General features: G+C 35.2%; 2 protein-coding genes across 7 annotated transcripts in view; one reads left to right on the top strand and one right to left on the bottom strand.

Moving 5' to 3' along the window:
• Nucleotides 1-5,348, bottom strand: part of klhl17 (kelch-like family member 17) — a 32,547-nt gene extending 27,199 nt beyond the window's left edge. The window contains exon 1 of one of the 2 annotated variants that reach the window (XM_021473681.2): nt 5,180-5,348. The gene's annotated coding sequence lies outside the window, so the exon portion shown is untranslated. Of the gene's footprint in view, nt 1-3,817; nt 3,947-5,179 lie in introns of those variants that run through there. The other variant, XM_021473682.3, reaches the window with a different exon arrangement.
• Nucleotides 5,349-7,977: 2,629 nt separating this feature from the next.
• The window catches only part of noc2l (NOC2-like nucleolar associated transcriptional repressor), a 53,288-nt gene continuing 42,374 nt past the window's right edge, over nt 7,978-18,891 (top strand). For 2 of the 5 annotated variants that reach the window (XR_012398399.1, XR_012398397.1), the window contains exons 1-11: nt 8,029-8,068; nt 8,926-9,054; nt 10,432-10,624; nt 12,573-12,713; nt 13,286-13,400; nt 14,024-14,117; nt 14,211-14,289; nt 14,398-14,508; nt 14,605-14,718; nt 16,089-16,277; nt 16,375-17,249. Coding sequence is in view for 2 of the 5 variants with exons in the window: in NM_001003830.2 (NP_001003830.2) it covers nt 8,049-8,068; nt 8,926-9,054; nt 10,432-10,624; nt 12,573-12,713; nt 13,286-13,400; nt 14,024-14,117; nt 14,211-14,289; nt 14,398-14,508; nt 14,605-14,718; nt 16,089-16,277; nt 16,375-16,514 (1,325 nt within the window). In the remaining 3 variants the exon portion in view is untranslated. Of the gene's footprint in view, nt 8,069-8,925; nt 9,055-10,431; nt 10,625-12,572; nt 12,714-13,285; nt 13,401-14,023; nt 14,118-14,210; nt 14,290-14,397; nt 14,509-14,604; nt 14,719-16,088; nt 16,278-16,374; nt 17,413-18,891 lie in introns of all 5 variants that reach the window. The other 3 variants (NM_001003830.2, XR_012398398.1, XM_017353600.3) reach the window with 3 other exon arrangements.

Genomic DNA, 18,891 nt, shown 5'->3' with positions numbered 1-18,891 from the left:
TAACGCAGTGCACCTTATCTAGTAGGACACCCACTTTATATCGTATATCAATCAGGCAGTGAAGATCCCTAATTTTGAAAGAAATCAGATATTAAACATGGCGATTTTATAATGGAGCAACACTACACCCGAAGCATTTGACCTTGCTGACTGGAAATAAAAGCCAGTGTGCATATAGCCCATTAGACTTTAAAACACAACTATATGAAAAATCTGCAGATGTTCTGATTCTTATAAAGTGTTGTCAATTCACTCGTTTGTCTCAGCACTTGCCGTTAGTACTTATTTCCATTTCTCTGCTCTGAGACGCTGTATGTTCACATTTGAATACTGCCTAATATTCTAGCATAACATTCTCCTCCGTAATCTTGATCTAATGTGGATAAACAACCTATGCACTGAAAACACATAAGCTTGGCACAAAATGGAATTTATTCGCACCTTCAAAACAGATGTTGCATATTACCACAATATTGATCCTTTCTTCTATGGAATCAAACCTACTAAAGAGCATTACAACCTTGATTTTAAACTAAGAAATGTATTGAAAAAAAACAGGTTTTTTATTTAACAGATTTAAGAACTACAATCCCTTTTTTGCTAAAAAAAAAAATCCCTTTTTAGCTCAGGTTGGTAAATACATTCAATCTACCTTTGGTTTGTGGCAGTAATTGCATATTTGGTTTTGGTTGGAAATAATAATCTTTTTATTTAATTGTACATCCTCAAGCACTGCTGTAAATTAAATATGGGCTGTTGGTTTTGATATTTTAAAAATGACCTGCTGTAACTTCATATCAAAATTAAGAAATAAGCAAAGACAGGGAATAAAAAGTGATTTCACTATAGTTTTTAAGAACCCGTATCCAACCTAAAAAGCTAACAATTAACTAACTGTTAGACATGTTTAACATCTAAACATGACCTGTTCGAACAATCTTTGAGTTATGTTCACCAGGCTGTAAATCCCTCTTAATTTGTGTTTTTTTTTTTTTTTAGTTTCATGTTCTCTTTTCTTACAGAATAATGGTACCTTCAAGGCATTTCAAACAACGAGTACAGAATCATAATGGCAGAAGCAAGCCAGACCGAAGCACTCAAGCATTAAATATTATGAAAATGATCACTTCACAAATTCCCACTCGTTCTACAGCTTACAGCTACATGAGATTTGCTCCTCAATAGTCAGTGGCATTTTCTGACTGGCCCGAGGCCTCGAAAGCTTTTTAAATTCAGTCTTTGGTGCACATAAAGACTCCGGCACACCCGCTACATAAATAAACCGGCTGGTTGATTTTCAAAATGAAAGCATGTTCCAGATGAAGGGACGAATGGTATAGAAAGGTTGGACCAGTCCAGGACACATCGTGATGAGTTGGTCCGCCAGCTGCACACGTTCAATTCTCCATCAAAAAAAGCATTGCTATAGAAACCATGGTGCCCACGGAAGCATGTACTGGTATCTGTCATACACTTCACGGTGAGTGGGAAGATTGGATAAAGCAAGGCATTTTTAAAGGAGGGCGATAAATAGCACTCCGGTTGACAACGGTGGGATTAGAAAACACCTTCAAGACAATAGAGTTGATGTAGGCACTGTTTTAAACTGGGTCAAATAAAACATTCGACAATAGTGATAAATAGAATGAATGTAGTTGTTGTTCCTAACAAACTGGCTCTAACTCTAAAGCATTACTCATGTTACACTAAATAACAGACGACAGGTGAAAGAGCATAAAAAGTGCATGGAGTCACAGGCTCAGCATTACAGCCAGCAGTCGTGTGGCTGGCCACAAAATGGCTGTGGGGTTTCAGATGTATAAATCCTTTAGTTGTACAAAGCAAACATTGTGGTTGGAAACCTGAGGTCACTGATAAACTGTTTAAACATGCAGACGAGATGAAAGTGTTGACAGCAGTTATCGGTAGGGCCAGACAGAATCTGCGGACATTTTTTGCTATTTCAGCTGAGAATTTAGTAAAAATCTGTGGATTTATGTGGAATTCTTTTGGGAGTATCATAACTAAAAACTTAATATATGAAAAAAATAATACAGTTTTAACTTTTGTTTAATGTTTACGATGCAAATTCATCTAGATCCACTTATTTGGTAAACAAAGCAAGTCTATCATAAAATATTTCTACTAAAAGACAAAACAATATTATTTTACAAACTGTATTGTGAGTAAATCATATGAACATTTTCATATTAGTCAATAATATTACTGAATTAATTGATAAACTGAATAAATAGAAATGTACACAGATTTACACAAGTAAATAAATAGACTCAATGATGGGCTAAAAATCTATGAAAATCTGCAGATTTCTGCATGCGCAGATTCCGTGTGGGCCTAGTTATCGGTAGTTTGGGACACACTCGGAACAGGGTTTCTATGCTATTCCAGCATTGCTACTGAACGGATGTTGTTTTTGATGGTTCATTATTAGAAGTGAGGCTTTTATTAAGGAATACTTAATTAAAATCTATACTAACTAACACTACCACTCAAAAGTTTGGACACTTCAAGGTTTTTAAAATGTTTTTAAAGAAGTCTCTGCTCACCTAAGGCTGCATTTAATATGATAAAACATTGAATTACAAAGTAATTATACATTTATAAAAATGTCCGTTAAAACACATGAAGCATAAATTGTTTTCAACATTGATAAGAGCCATTATTAACGACTGAGGAACAATAAAAAGTTCATAATAAACAAGCAAATCAGAATAACTTCTGCACTCTAAAAATTATTTTGATGCTTGTTCAAACTAATCATTTAAAAAAGCCGAAACAACACAACACAACTGAGGTTTTTTGTAATAACTTAATTTTTTGTTTAATCCACTTAAATTTGCAAAAACAGTAAAGTTAACTTAATTGATTTTTGTTTGGACAACAAAGGAATTGTGTGGAACCCTGCATAGTTACAGTGTGCAGAATTATGACACAAACAATATTTCATTCATTTTCTTTTCAGCTTAATCAGGGGTTGCCACAGTGTAATGAACAACCAACTCACCCAGCATATGTTTTACACAGCGGATGCACTTTCAGCCGCAACCCAGCACTGGGAAACACCCATACACTATTGCATTCACACCCAGACATACACTACCACCAATTTAGTTTATTCAATTCAGCTATAGCGCATGTCTTTGGACTGTGGAAAAAACTGGAGCACCCAGTTGAAACCCACACCAACACGGGGAGAACATGCAAACTCCACACAAAAATGCCAACTGACCCAGCCGGGGCTCGAACCAGCAACCTTCTTGCTGTGAGGCGAAAGCTCTACCCACTGCACCACCATATTTCACAACAATACTATTTACTATGGGTTTAAACAGCCAATGTGAGCAGAAGATTCCTCTTTCAAAAAACAAATCTTAATGTTTTCAACTTTTGACAGGTAATGTGAGTCATTGATACTAAAATAATGTGGAATGTTTCTCAAATAACATAAAAGTACAGCAAAATGAATAAGAATGTGACAGGTTCTGACACCTTGTTACAATCATTAAAGTCAAATAAAAATATATTATTTTTATGTAACTGCACAGAAGTAGCAAGAGCTGCAGTATGTAGAAATATGAGGAACATTATAGTTCCTACAGAAATGGCATTTTCTTTTATGATGCCAGACCAGCTGTTTCGGAGTTTACCGTACAGCTAAAAGACATTCCTTACAAACATCGCCAGTACCATCAAATCTGACTCAGCACACTGTGTGCCATCCAGACAGCATCTCTCTCACCCCTCCTCCTCTGTCCAACCACATCCAGCCCGATAACACTGACAAAAGCAGCACTACCTGGACTGACACACGCCGTTCCCTTCTGATTCTTTTCTCTGGCTTACGAAGAATATTTTGGACTGAATCCTACAGTGCAGCGGCTGAGCATCACAGGGTGTATAAAAAAGATGCATAAAGCCTCAGTTTGGGAGCTTGTGTGTTGTTGACGTAAATGAAAGCCGCATGAGTGCTGGAGGCTGACGTCATATTTTAAGGTCGCATCGGATCTTTGTTTTTGTTTTTAATAACCTCTCTCTAAATTGAGGTTCATGTGAAATTGCTTAAATTCAAACAGAACTGGAAAAGTATGTTTAAGCATTCGATAATGCTCGGTCTATAGTGTTTAAAAGCTACCGCACAATTCTCAAATCACCCTTCCTTAACAGATCTACAGTGATGAAAAATCCGAGTCATTTTCGCAATGCGGTTCCTATGAACAGCGTTTCAAAGATCCGATTCCTAAAGAATTCCGCAATTAACATTTTCCTCCAAGTGCTATTACTTTAATTTAAAGTTTACAAATGGCCATAGATATTTTCACGGTGATAATATAAATTATCGAAACATTATACGATAATATGTACGCATACGTTACCGTTAAACTGTCAAATAATTCAACATTTTTATAACACAAAAATAAAGTTAATTTTTTATTATGTTGTATAAAGATATTATTGTACTTCACTATTTAAAGGTTCAATACAATTTATTAACTATATTTCATACATAGATACAATTTAAAAAGGAGAATCATTTCAACAGAAAAAAAACATTTGAAAAGAATCAGACAGGGTTGACAAGCGGTTGAACAGATTCAACAAAAGATTCGACTCCAAATAATGATTCTCTTCAGAAAAGAAAATTTGTGCAGCCAAATGTATACGTACAGAGGGGTAAATATTTTCATGTCCGTGTATATAAAAAAAATCACAACACTGAAAAATCACAGAACCGAACATTAAAGTCGTTTATTTACAGTATAAATGAAATCAATTGGTGGTTGATCTCGTACCGTCTTTGTTCGGGGATTACGGTGCAGTCATAAAATTTAGTTGCACTGACAGCTGACGAAATAAAAACACCATTAAGCCCTCGTAACATTTTAAATTGTTTTTACACTACAGTATCTGTCGTTATGTAGTATTTCAAAACTCAATGAAGCATCTTTAAACACGTATCAATTGTAAAACTGATGACTGTCTGAACAAAGAGCACATTAATGCAATGAAGCTGTTTCATAACACTGCAGCTCTGAGATAAAGACCATGTGTTGGCATATAACATATTTCTCTCAGCTTAAGACCTAACCGATAAATTGCTTTCCTTGTCAGCTGATTTGAGTTGCATTTTGGTCTGGATGAGATCAGAATCTAAACTCACCTGCCGCCGTCTGTGTCTGACTGACAAGACTCGTTTCTTTCTGTGTAGCGCTCTCTCCAGTTTTGTCCGTGTTTTGTGATTAATTCTGATGCATGTGGTGATTTATTAAGCCGTTCGTGATGAGTTGACATGCTACATCACATGTCGCATCAAAACAGACGACTGTCTCAGCTCTGATCGGCATTGCTAAAAAAATAATATTCTGTTTAACGTGTCACGCGCGCCACAATTTGCACTGGCTTTGTAACCAAGGCAGTGACACATTTATGTGCAGTTGTGCTTTGTCTACCAAATAGAAAGGATTTTAGACAGTTTTTATTATTAAAATAAAAGTGAGGGCTAAGTGGTCATATTGAAAAAAAAATTAAATCTAGAAACGTTTGGTCATACACTATATGTCACATATTCATAGAGGCAAACAATCTATTTCAATCAGTAAAATGACAAATTACAATTACACGAACGACTGTAATTGAGTAGTTTTTCCTCAGGAATTGTAATTTACTAAGTAGTTTTAAAAATGTATACTTTTACTTTCAATTGAGTAAATGTTTAGTATCAATACCTTTACTCCATTATGTTCCTTCAGTCTGCAGTCACTATTTTTGTATAGACCATTTTAATATGTTATTGGCCCATGAACATTTCCTACTTATCAAACTATTTCATATCTGAAACAAGAGGCAATTCAATCATACCCTAATGTTAAAACAGCTATCATGACATTACCCATCAATGTGTGGCTCATTTTGGATTCTCGGAAGCTTTAGAAATTATAAATGTAAACAGGAAGTACTTTTGGGAACATTGTTTTAGTATACATCAGGGGTCTCAAACTCAATTTACCTGGGGGCCGCAGAAGGCGAAGTCTGGGTGAGGCTGGGCCGCATAAGGGATTTCACAAAAAAAAGTCCTCAAATGTCATTATTAACAGTTTTAATTATTTCTTCTGAACATGAAGTGTCCTGAACATTAATAGAACATTGAGTGAAGATTATGAACAGTTCTTCTGAACATGGCATCTTTTGCCTACTTCTTGCTGCCAGAGACTTGACAGCGCTTCTTCTCACAAATCTGAACCACATTTGGCTTTAGAGCGGAAGCAGTTGAGACCCTCAGTATGGCTTGAAGATGATCATCATTAAGTCTAGACCTGTACTTTGACTTATTGAAGTCCTAGGGAAAAAAGTGGGGGAACTCACTCGAAACTTCCATTCCCTCACCTAAAAAAAGGCGTATATATGTATAAATAAAACACCCCCACCCCACTCCAGTCACATCAGTCTGTACCAGTCTGTATCTACCTATAATATATATTAGATGCAGGGCAGGCACGTGCACACATAGAGCTCAACCTGTGCAGAGCACATGCCCTTTTTAGTCTTGCATAGTAAGTGCCCTTCCAAAATGATCAAAAGTGCCCCCGCGACGCGACACACCCTCGGTCCCGCCCTTCAGTAGGCGCGCGATAACTCCGCTCTTGAGTACGTGCGCGACAACACAGCTGATCAAAACGCGCGCGACAACGTGCATTGAGTGACAAGCGCGCTGTGTACGGATAGAATCAGCGGAGCGGGGATCGCTCTCTCTCCCCGCTCGCTGATTCTGTCAGAGTACAGCGGTCGGCGCGGGCCACAAAATATTGCACTGAGGGCCGCAAATGGCCCGCGGGCCGCGAGTTTGAGACCCCTGGTATACATCCTTCAAAATGGCCTTATTAGGGATTGGCTGAGTAAAAAAATCAGTCCTGCAATTCCCGTCCAATCAAATTCCACAAGTAAATTGCACCATACTGAACAACCTGAAGATGGGCACTTTATAAATGCAGTAAACCGCTAGGAAGTATTAAAAGTGTCCAAGAAGATGTCCAAAATTTTTACATGCAATGACCCAGAGACTGTTTAGTTTGCATGATGAGAAGATGAAGGATGTTTACTGTATGACTGAAATCATCAAGTGGCCTTAAACAATAACTAAATGCACTACATAATGTTATGTTTTCACACACACACATACAAATTGCAAGTAAACACTTCAACATTTTAATACTCACTACTCTTGAGTACTTTCAAAAGAGCTACTTTTTACTCATGCTACTAGTAATATTTACAACAGATACTTTTACTCACACTATTTTTTAACAGTATTTTTAACTTGAGTATGATTTTTTTGGTACTCTTTCCACCACTGATATTAATATTACAGAAAACAGTTCACTGGAAGCCCTTGGGCTGTGTGCATATAGACCATTGCTTAGGTACAAAAAAGCAAACTGGAATTAAATGTTTCAATTAAATGTTGTAAATGAATCAGATTTTTAAAATGTAAATACTGTTACTCGACGGAAAGAGGATTATGCAGAGGCAAATCAAGACAAAAACTAGTGTAATTCTATTATAAATTAGATTGTTTTGTTTTTACTGTAATAAGCTTATTTTAAAATGTCAAAAAATAGTTTAGTTCATAATAAACAGTATTTTCTAGTATTTTTTAAATATATATCATTAAATAAAATAAAAAAAATACCCAATGGCAACTACATTTACCTTTGGCCCACTAGTCTTAATCAAGTTTGGTTATGGGCACTTCATACGAAAAAGTTTGGTCACCCCTGCTCTAGCTGTTGACATTTTAGGATTACCAAGAGCCACACTTTCTTCTTTAGAGTTTAAAACGTCACCAACATCTTGGTTGTGTGTAACTGTACCGGGAATTTAGCTTTTATGGGAAAACTGGCAATTTAAATAAAAAGGACCTGAGTTATCGACCCTCTGCGTTTATCGCATCGTTAAACAAAAGATCAACTGAGCTGAGTTCCCTAAAGCGTTGCATTGTGGGTATTACGTCTCAGTGCACGTTTTTATCCAGCATGGCAGGGAAAAACAAGAGGTATGTCTAATTCGTATCTATTTAATCTCGTTTAAATAGTAGCATATTATTGTTTGTGTTTCAGTACAGATAACTTGAATGTATACGGGGGTGTCAAACCCTAGTTCACTTCATAAGACGCTTCTTTGGTGAAATTTAACGGTAGCTAGCTAGTTTTAGCCACTGAAGATGGGTCAGAACTCATAGGTTTTGTATTAGTTTAGTATATACATTTTCAGTTTTGTGTCTTCAGTGTTCAGTGATTTTATTGATGCGTTTTTTTAAATCGCGTTCATGATGTATTACATTTTAATAGAAGGGAAATTATCTGAACATGCAGCATTGATAACATACTGTGTTAAAAATATGTATGCATTTGAACCTAAGAGCTCTTTTTTATTTTAAATAATTAATATATTGAAATAGGAGTAATTACAGAAGGGTTTGAACAATTTACTTTACAGATAGACCTAAATATAATCGTTTTCGTGTAAAGATGCTCATGTCATATATCATACTGACTGTAGTATTGTGCTATTATGTGTCATCTATTAAAATTAAATGTTTTATTTTAGGCATATTAAGTCTCATTTCATTTTAATCAGTTGTGATGTATTCAGTTATTCAATAAAAATATATAATAGAAGATAATTTAGTTAGAACTAATTAATATATTATTATTAATTATAAAAATATGTTTACTTTCTACAGCACTTAGTCAATCCAAAGAGTGCTAGACGAGCAAATGTAATCAAAACAAGCTAGTAAAAGATACAATCCCAAACACATAATTCCTACTATGGCCACAAATATCTAGACTAACTGTAAACAAAAAAAAGATTGGATTCTTTCATGATATCTATGTTATGTTTTTGCAGAAAGTTGGAGGATCTCAGTGTGGATGAGTTCATGTTGTCTGGGTTTGATTCTGATGAGGAAGATGACTGTGAGGATGAAGAACCCTCACCAAAGAAAGGAAAGAGCAAAACGCCTGCACTTCAGAAAACGTAAGCAAATGCTTTACATTCAGATGGTCATTCCAGTGTTCTGGGCCCAGTTTTTCAAAAGGTTTAATTCGGATAAAATTGATCCGGATTTAGTCATCCTGTTTTTGCGATCTGTGATCTCGTAATCCAGAGATAATTTTTGAGCCAGTTTTTCAAATCAACATCGGATTGGATCAATCTGTATCGGATAGGAACTTTTCAGGATCACTAAATCTGGATTACCAGTGCTCATTCAGGATAGGAAATCACAATCTATTGATACGTAAAGAGCAACAAGTAGAATAGCCAGTGTGGGGTCAATATAACTTTATTTTTATTTCAAAAGATAACACACACATTTAAAAAAAAACTTAAAACAAGAAAAACCCCAGCCCATCCTTGTACAGCAATCCGCTCATCTGAGACCTACAACACAAACACTGTACATTTGAGGATATTTAACAAGTTTCAAATATAGATGTATTGAATTAAAAAGGCCTTAATGTCAAAACCTCCACAATAATTTCAGACTTCCTCATCTGATGTGGAGAGAGCAGCTTGTCTGAGCGTAGCCTTTAGGAGTCAGATCTCAAGTCTGGCTTTTTTTTTTGCTGCAGTTTGGTCAGAGTCAGTTGTTCCTCTGCCAGACGAAGCTGTGCTTCTGCATTTTCAGTCTCAATTGCAATTGTTGAAAAGGATTTCAGAAATCAGTCATTGCCATTCTTTGCCTTTCTTTTGGTTATTCTGTAATCATTGCATGCATCACTAATAAATATTCTAAAAACAAAAATAGTTTTCATTGTGATGAATTTATCAATTAGTGACAGAATAAAATGTATTGTTTTTGGTCAATTTTGACAGCTGTATGGGGGATTATTTTATGAGGCCAAACTCTTTCAACTTTGCTGTAGGACTATACTAATAGGCTGAATATGTTAAAGCCTACCTAATCACTGTAGCCAGACGGATGAACAAATACAAATAAAACCTTATGAATGAATATATCTTGTAAGATACTGCATGATCCAAATATAGTATTATTTGATACTTTTTTTTAACGTTTTCATTACATTTTTGGGCATGAACTCCATGCTGAATCCACCCATCTGATGGGATCAGTGTTATCCAGATTTTTTGGGATCAAAGTGATAAAATCCTATAAAAAACTCAAACTAATGGTTTGATCTGGATCAAAACCAATATTGGATTACGTGATCTAATCCGATTATGTAATCCATTTTTTCTTTTGAAAAACCCATTTTCAAGATTTGATCCAATCCCTTATCCAAAATCCTAGTGGATTACTTTTGAAAAAACCGGGCCTGGGGTTTATTCCAATTTTCTGCTATCTCTGAGCATGTTGTTTGAGTGGTCAAAGTCAGATCATCTGTGTCACAGGTCTGTCAAAAAGCATGGCAAGGCATCTGAGCACAAGGACCAACTGTCAGCCCTCAAGACCAAAGATCCAGAGTTCTATAAGTTCTTAGAACAAAATGACCAGGAGCTCCTGAATTTTGACGACACTGATAGTGATGAGGAAGAGGAGGATGAAGAGGAGCAGATGTACCACAAACTTCCTTCTCAATTGGAGGTCTGTTTTTGAATGAATTGTGTGTATCAATATTCATATGTATATGTATATTAAATACAAGTAAAGATAAAAAAGACAGCTGTGAAACATAACCTGCTTTGTAATTTTGTAGGACTGAAGTTTTGTTTAGATCTGTTTAGGGTGAGAGGTGTAAGTTATTGCCATCGATCTATCACTGAATGTGTCAGGAATATCAAAACAAAACCAACTTGGCTCCGCTCCTTTAGCGCCTCTCACACAGCTTGATCCACACTGGCATTTCTCCTTCTTGGGTTTTTGGTTTTTGAAAAGGAAAAAAAAATTCACCATGCTATCCAAACTTTAAGGATACTGGGTATCAGATTTGCACAATCCATTGGCACTCATTTGAAAGCTTGACAGAGCCCCTGTGCGTAGCTACAGTCGCTAGGCCTCGATTGGTGGGTAGAGTTTTTTGGGTGTGGCTTAGCGAAGGGTCAAATTAGAAAAATAATATTTTTATTATATTTTTTTGTATAATACTATAAAAGTATTATACTGTCATTGCATTGAGCATTGCATAAACAGTGGAAGGCAGAATTATTAGCCCCCCTTTATTTGTATTCTTTTTAAAGTATTTTTTAAATGATGTTTAACAGAGTAAGGGAATTTTCACAGTATGTCTGATAATGTTTTTTTCTTTTGAAGAAAGTCTTATTTGTTTTATTTCAGTTAGAATACAACTAATTAAAAAAAAAATATATGATCAAAATTATTAACCCCTTTAAGCTATATATTTTTTGATAGTCTAGAGAACAAACCATCGTTATACAACTTACCTATTTACACTAACCTGCCTAATTAATCTAGTTAAGCCTTTAAATGTCACTTTAAGCTGTATAGAAGTGTCTTAAAAAATATCTAGTCAAAAATTATTTACTGTCGTCATGGCGAAGATAAAATAAATCAGTTATTAGAAATGAGTTATTATAACTATTATGTTTAGAAATGTGTTGAGATAAATCGTAAACAGAAATTGGGGAAAAAATTAACGGAGGCTAATAATTCAGGGAGGCTAATAGTTCTGACTTCCACTGTATACAGTGGAAGTGAATTATTATCCCTTATGGGAATGTTTTGTGTTTGTGTTCTTCAAACATTTTACAAGTGATGTTTTACAGATCGAGGACATTTTCAGTTTTTCCAATATTTTTTTATTTTTTTTTTATTTTAGATTGGCTCTGATAAAAGCAATTTTTATTCTTAAAAAACAATTGTAATATAAAAATGATTGGCCCTCTTAAGAAATTGTTTTTTTTTATATTTCCAATGACTTGCCTAATTTTTTTAAGTCTTTAAATTGCACTTTAAGCTGAATACGAACAAAATAATTAGAAAAATATAATGTGCCGTCACCAAGGCAGAAATCAAAGAAGAAATTATTATAAATTAGTTGTCAAAACTATTATGTTTAAAAACGTTTTAAAAAATAAAATCGTCTCTCCGTTAAACAACAATTTTACAGAAGAATAATTTAGAATTTAAATGTACACATACTGTATGCCTGTTAAAATTAAACACTGTGATCTACATTTATTAAAATATATAATATTTTAAATAATTACATATCTTCTGGCAAATGGGTAACGCTGTGCTTTAAATTATAGTTGCAAAGTATAAAGATGTAAATGACAAGACTGCTAGGTGATTCAATTCTTTCATTTAATATGCCATCAAATGATTTTAGTTGTTAATATACTGACAGTATTTTGTGGTATATTTCTTACACTGATTGACATTTAGTTGGTGTCTTTAAATAATATTATGTTTGATAATCATGATTTTTTGCGAAAAAAACAAACTGTTAAATCAGGAATTGTATTGCACTGCATATTTGTTTTGATTGTTAAATAAATTTTTACATATATTAATATTGGGAGTATTAGTGGTGTTTTGCTTTAATGTAAAAAAAACATTTATTTGACTCTAGGAGGATGATGATGATGATGATGAGGAGGAGGAAGAAGATGAGGAGGATTCTAAAAAAAAGGATGTGAAAAAGCAGAAATCATCTAAAGAAGGTACCAAAGTCACTGAAGCCATGATTGAAAACTGGAAAACTGCACTCAAGGTAAATATTTGTCTGGTGTTTCACACAGTGTGTTCTGTTAAGAATTTTTCCATCAGAATGTGCACATTCTGTCAAACGATCTAGCAGATATGTTTACAGTCACAAGTTCAGATAAATAAGAAAGTACTACACTATTAAAAATCTTCAAAACATTAAGTAATATTCTAAAAGTTTAAAATCATCAACCAATGCAGAGAGAGTAAGACAGTGGTGATGTGCTCAAATTTACATGAGCCAGTAAGAAAACTAGCAGTTCCTTTTTAGAATACTTGTGAGCAGTTCGTTATGTTAGTTTGGCCAGTGCCTATATAGATAGATTTGCCATAGACTAAATGAGAAGATGCACATATTGCTCTTCCTACTAGTTAGATGGTAACTATTTTTGGTTTTAGCAATTGACATGTCTTAATGTCCCTGAATTATTCAGATTAAAACCATGAAATATCGATTTCCAATTGACATTGCAAACTGTAGATTTTGGTATTAACACAAGATGGAGCTGTTGCTATTTTTGGTCATTTAGTGTTTATTTGAATATTTTTTTTATTCATGTTTGTTTGGTTTGCTTTTAGAAAGAACCCACACCAACTTTGATTAGAGACATCACACAAGCTTTCAAGGCCGCTGTGGCTACAACAAAGGGTGATTCTGATGAGCTGTGCCGATACGTCATCTCAGACAGCGCAGGTAATACATGCAAAGTTAAAAAATTTTGTTATATGATGAAAAATTATATACTCTTGGGAATTTTTACAATTATTATAACTGCATTTTTGCTGTCCTTGTGAGTGAATCATCAAAACAAATTAACTAAATGTTGTTCAAAATGGCCCAAAGGATTTGATTTAGAAACAAGTGTGTCAAGGAGGTGAATTAATGAATAGATAATTGGATCAAATGATTTATTCAAAAAAAGAATTAAAACATTACAGTGTTAGCTTCCTTTTTTTAACATTTTTCATTGGCAAAAATGAAAAAAAAAAAAAAAAAAGACAATATATTGTCCAAATTGGAACTTCTTTGTTGAAGCCAATATCACATTTATGAACGTGGTACTTTAGCTTGTGGGAATTTTACCTAACCATATTATTTCTCATAAATATAAAAACAAAAACCAGTATAAGGATATTTTTGCCTTCATAACAATAATAATTGTGGCATTCTAACTGCATTTTATTAGGCTTTGTCATGCAGTGATTTCTCAAGACATTTTTTTTCTTAAATGCATAATAAATGACACCTGATAATGTTTATGTATTTATGATGTTAAATATGCTCACTGGCAGTTTCTCTATTTCCTGTATTTCCAGTGTTCAATTCCCTCGTCCTGTTCTGTATAAGAGACATGCATGCAGCTCTGCAAAAAATGCTGAAGCTGAAAACTCCAGATAAGGACACAAAAAAGTAAAAAAAATCTTTATGTCCAGCTATGTATATATTTTTTAATTGATCTGATTGTTGATAAATTGTGTTTGTTTTTTGTTTTTTTTATTTTAGATTAGTACTTCCATTTTCAAGTACCAGGTGGCAGAAAAATCAGATTGATATTAAGATGTACCTTGCTGGTGTTGTTCAGGTATTTTTTTTTCCTTCTAAATATGTTGGATATATGATATATCTTGAACTAATTCTTGACTTTCAGTGCTGACATGTAGAGTTTTGTGATGCATGTTATCATCCTCAGCTCCTCTCCAGTTTAACTCAAGCCACAGTTATAGCTGCAGTTCTCCGTCACGCCAACCAGATGGTGCCGTACTACCTGTGTTTGCCAAAACAGTGCAGGCAGTTTCTCAAAGTAAGCACTGTGCATTCTTAACATAAACTTTATGGTTATGGTTTTATGCAAGCACAAATTCATCATCTGTGCTGTTTTTTTCAATTGTGACACTAGAGTCTGATCAAACATTGGAGCACAGGAGAGGAGACCGTCAGAGTTCTGGCCTTCCTGGCCCTCAACAAAATCTGCAGACATAAACCAGATGCCCACCTGAGCGCTGTTCTTAAAGTAAGTTTGATTTTACAAAGCAATGTGAAACTAGAAAATACAAGTTGATGATAACTGATCTTAACATTGAAACTGCTGACTGCATGTCTAAATTATATGACAATGATAAGTTGGTTGACATGTATAAAGCATCTGAAATTGAAAGCAAATTACAAACAACATCAAATGTTTTTTTTTTCATGTTTTTAAAAGTCTTTCTTATACAAAAAAATGCTGAATTTGTTTACCCAAAAATACAAGAATAAAATATTTTTTTGTAGCGATTTAGTGAAGATTTATTAGAATTTAAAATGAATTATTACATTTTCAAACATTTTTGAAAATAGCTTTTTAAATAGATTTTAAGATATAGTTTCTTCCAGTGATGGCAAAGCTCAATTTTCAGTATCATCTTTGGAGTCTAGATATATATACATCATCAAGATGGTGCCGAGCATGGCCACCATGTTGTGAGCTTCCAGCAAACTTTGTTGTGTTTTGTGTGTTTTACTTAAATTTTTTTGTCGTTTTTTGAGCTTTATAAAAAATATTCTAAGCTTTTCACTCATTATAGCACACGTGCTGCTAATGATGTGACAATAATGATTTGATTTGATTTGAGTCTAACATGCTTCTTCAGAAGTCATTGTAAGGGTGCTCTTACATCTTTAGTTCGGTTCATTTGGTCTAGACCAGGGGCAGCAAATAACACATTGTAGCTTTTTTCTGTCGTTTTTGGTTTCTTACGCAGTGGACGCCCTTCCAGCCGCAACCCATCTCTGGGAAACATTCACACACACACACTCATACACTACGGATAATTTTAGCCTACCCAATTCACCTGTACCGCATGTCTTTGGACTGTGGGGGAAACCGGAGCACCCGGAGGAAACCCAAGTGAAGGCAGGGAGAACATGCAAACTCCACACAGAAACGCCAACTGAGCTGAGGTTCGAACCAGCGACCTTCTTGCTGTGAGGTGACAGCACTACCTACTGCACCACTGCCTCGCCCCATTGCTACATTCACACCTGTTAAAACGAACCACATCAAGAGGGAAAACGAACTCTAGTGTGATTCAACTGAACTAAATAAGGCAGGTGTAAAACAAAAACACTAAGATAGTGATTTACGCTCTTCATTTTATTATTATTTTTATTATTATTACGTGGTTATTAGTATAAAAATAGGTTAAACCGTTTTTTCACAGGCTGAATACTTAAGATACTTTAAAATATTATTATTGTTATTAAAATCTTATTGACCCCAAACCATTAAGCAGTAGTGCATACTAGAAAAAGGAAGCAAAACATAAGATCAGCTCCATTATAAGTTAAAATGCTTGAAGATGGCAAAGTTTATGATCATTGCTTTTTTTTTATTGTTTGCAGCAAATGTACATTGCCTACGTGCAGAACTGCAAGTTCACGTCCCCCAACACTCTTCCCATGATTAACTTCATGCAGCGGACTCTAGCTGAGATGTACTCACTGGACACACAGGTGTCCTACCAGCATACCTTTCTGTACATTCGTCAGCTCGCCATCCACCTCAGGAATGCCATGAACTTGAAAAAGAAGGTAGTTGGAAGTCTTGTTCTCTTGCACTCTTATCTTTTAGCCATCATATGAGAACTATGTCTAATGTTTTTGGATACTCTGATTCATGCGTTTTCAGGAGACATACCAGTCTGTGTACAACTGGCAGTATGTGCACTGTCTATATCTGTGGTGTAGAGTGTTGAGCACTATTTACCCCAGTGAGGTTTTGGAGCCACTGATCTACCCACTGTGTCAAGTCATCATCGGCTGCATCAAGTAGGATTTGTAAAAATTATTTATTTATTGTTATTTTTCATTAGCATTTGAGACATCACTATTTTCTAATAATAATAATCTCTTACATTTTATATAGCACTTTTCTGGACAATCAATGCGCTTTACACATTTTTGGGGGGGAATCTCCTCATCCACCACCAGTGATTTAAGAAAGATTTAAACTAGATGTTAAAGATTTAAACACAGGGGTGATAGCGTTCCGGCACCACGCCGGATTTCCGGCGTACTGTGGCAGCGGGGAAAAAAAATCAGGTTCACGGATATTGATCTGTCATGTCTCTAGATTCACAGAATTCACTCACTGCTGAAAGCGCCGGATTGTGTTTTATTAAGCAGGGGCGTAGATTTAGGGTGGTCGGTGGGGACGTGTGCCCACCAATATCCACAAACTACTGAAATGTCCCCACCAATAATTTAATTCACTTAAAAACATCGCGCTGTCAGTATAAACCTAGACATGGAAGGGTTAAATCTCGTTCTCTCCTCGAGTCGCACCGCCTCCAAACACATATAAACATTGTGATTGGCTCTGCCTTTCCCTGCTGTCATGTGAGTGGCTGCTTTCAGATCATAGTTTCAGATACAAATAGCGCCAAAACAACTGCGCGCCGTGCGCGGGGGGAATTTCCCGATGTGTAAGGTGTGTCCCTCCCACAAGTGAGGATGGAGGTAGCAAGAAGAGGTGGACATAAAGAGCTTCTTCCAACGAAAAGTGTAAGTCACATAAACTCAAGTTCGCTACTGAATGAGTCCATCATTATAATGCCGTTATGCTAGTGTTTTCACCGCTTTTACGTTCAGTCTAACGTTAAAGCAGACTAGTCTGTAAACAATATTCCCTGAAAACTAACTGCAGAATAAACACCTACATGTAAACGTATATGACCCTGCCAGTTCTCCTAATCTCTTAGAGCAACATCTCCAATTTGGTTGAAACAAGTTGTCAGAAAAACTATGTGCTCCATCTTTTAATAATACTGTGAGACATGTTTAATTTGTACGAAAAATGAACGAAAGTCTTTATTAAACTCTCTCTTTACCCGTTAATAAACATTATTTTAACATAACACTTTCAGGCCTGATGCCAGCTTATTGAAAGGGATTATTTGTTTTCTGAAAAACTGAACCTTTTTGCAGTTATTCACCTGATTTTCTGTTTAATTGAGGTATAAATAATACATTTTAGTGACATATTAAGAACAAATTTTTGCTGAATAATCTTGTTGCATAGTTATTACAACTACACTTTTTAATGTACCAAAACAATTTCCACCCATTTTGTCCAATTGCTTTATTTACACATTTAAACTGTAAGTTTTATTACAGTTTTATAAATAATAAAAATACTTTAAAGCTAGAAATTAGGACTTTTAATTCTTAGAACAAAGAAATGAAGTACAGTACAGGTGCCAAAACCTCTAAATCCCTTGTAAAATGAGCATTTTTTTCTCAGCCTTGTATATTTATGTTCAGTTATTTCACTTTAAAGGCAATGAAAAGAACATATTTGTCACTATTAAAGTAAAGTCCACACACAGGAGTTGGAGAAAAATGCTCATTTTAGAAGAAAATATTAAATGGCATTTAGAGGTTTTTGCATCTAAACTCTTCAAATATGTAAATATACTTATTTTTAAAATACAATTTTTATGTCGTTAGATAAAGACAACAAGATGAATGAAATATCCCGTTTAATAAATATAGTGAGATTAGATCCAGCGGGAGATGCTTGATGAGAAGTCCAACTAGCACAGCTCTCATCTGGGTAGATTGGCTGCAGCGCTTGCCTGAGAGTGTGTGTGTGGTCACGTGATGTGCGTTTTCAGCGTTTTGGTGTGGACGGAGAGCAGTTCAGAAACGCTGGATAAAATGCGAGTGTGGACGCGGATTGTTTTCATTCTAAAACGCCGTTTTAAAACTAAAACGCACTAGTGTAAACATGGACGAGGCCTCAGAGTGTCGCGCTGCATGTCACTGCAGTGACATCGACACCCGGCGAAGCTTATGACATAAATTAACACGAGCAAAACCATATTTAATCATTACGTGACTTTTAACCTAATTTATCGCGTCGCAAGTTAGTTTATTTGCTGAGCTACTCCACAATGTTTTAATTTAAACGCATTTATTTTATGTATTCGTAGTCATACTTCCGTACGTAATATAGTCATTTGACAGTACATGTCAGTCAAATTTATTGTGGCATGCTTATGTATGGGAGGGGTTACACTTATCTGTTGTATCGCTGGCCAAAAGTCTTGTACAGAGCTTCAGTCACCGTGGTGGAGGCAGTAATGTCAATGACACATCATGCCAGTGTCAGTGACACATGCCAGTAATGTCAGTGACACATGCC

Source organism: Danio rerio, chromosome 23, assembly GCF_049306965.1.
Source record: "Danio rerio strain Tuebingen ecotype United States chromosome 23, GRCz12tu, whole genome shotgun sequence".
In the NCBI taxonomy this organism is placed as follows: domain Eukaryota; kingdom Metazoa; phylum Chordata; class Actinopteri; order Cypriniformes; family Danionidae; genus Danio; species Danio rerio.
This window is presented reverse-complemented; position numbering and strand designations above follow the sequence as displayed.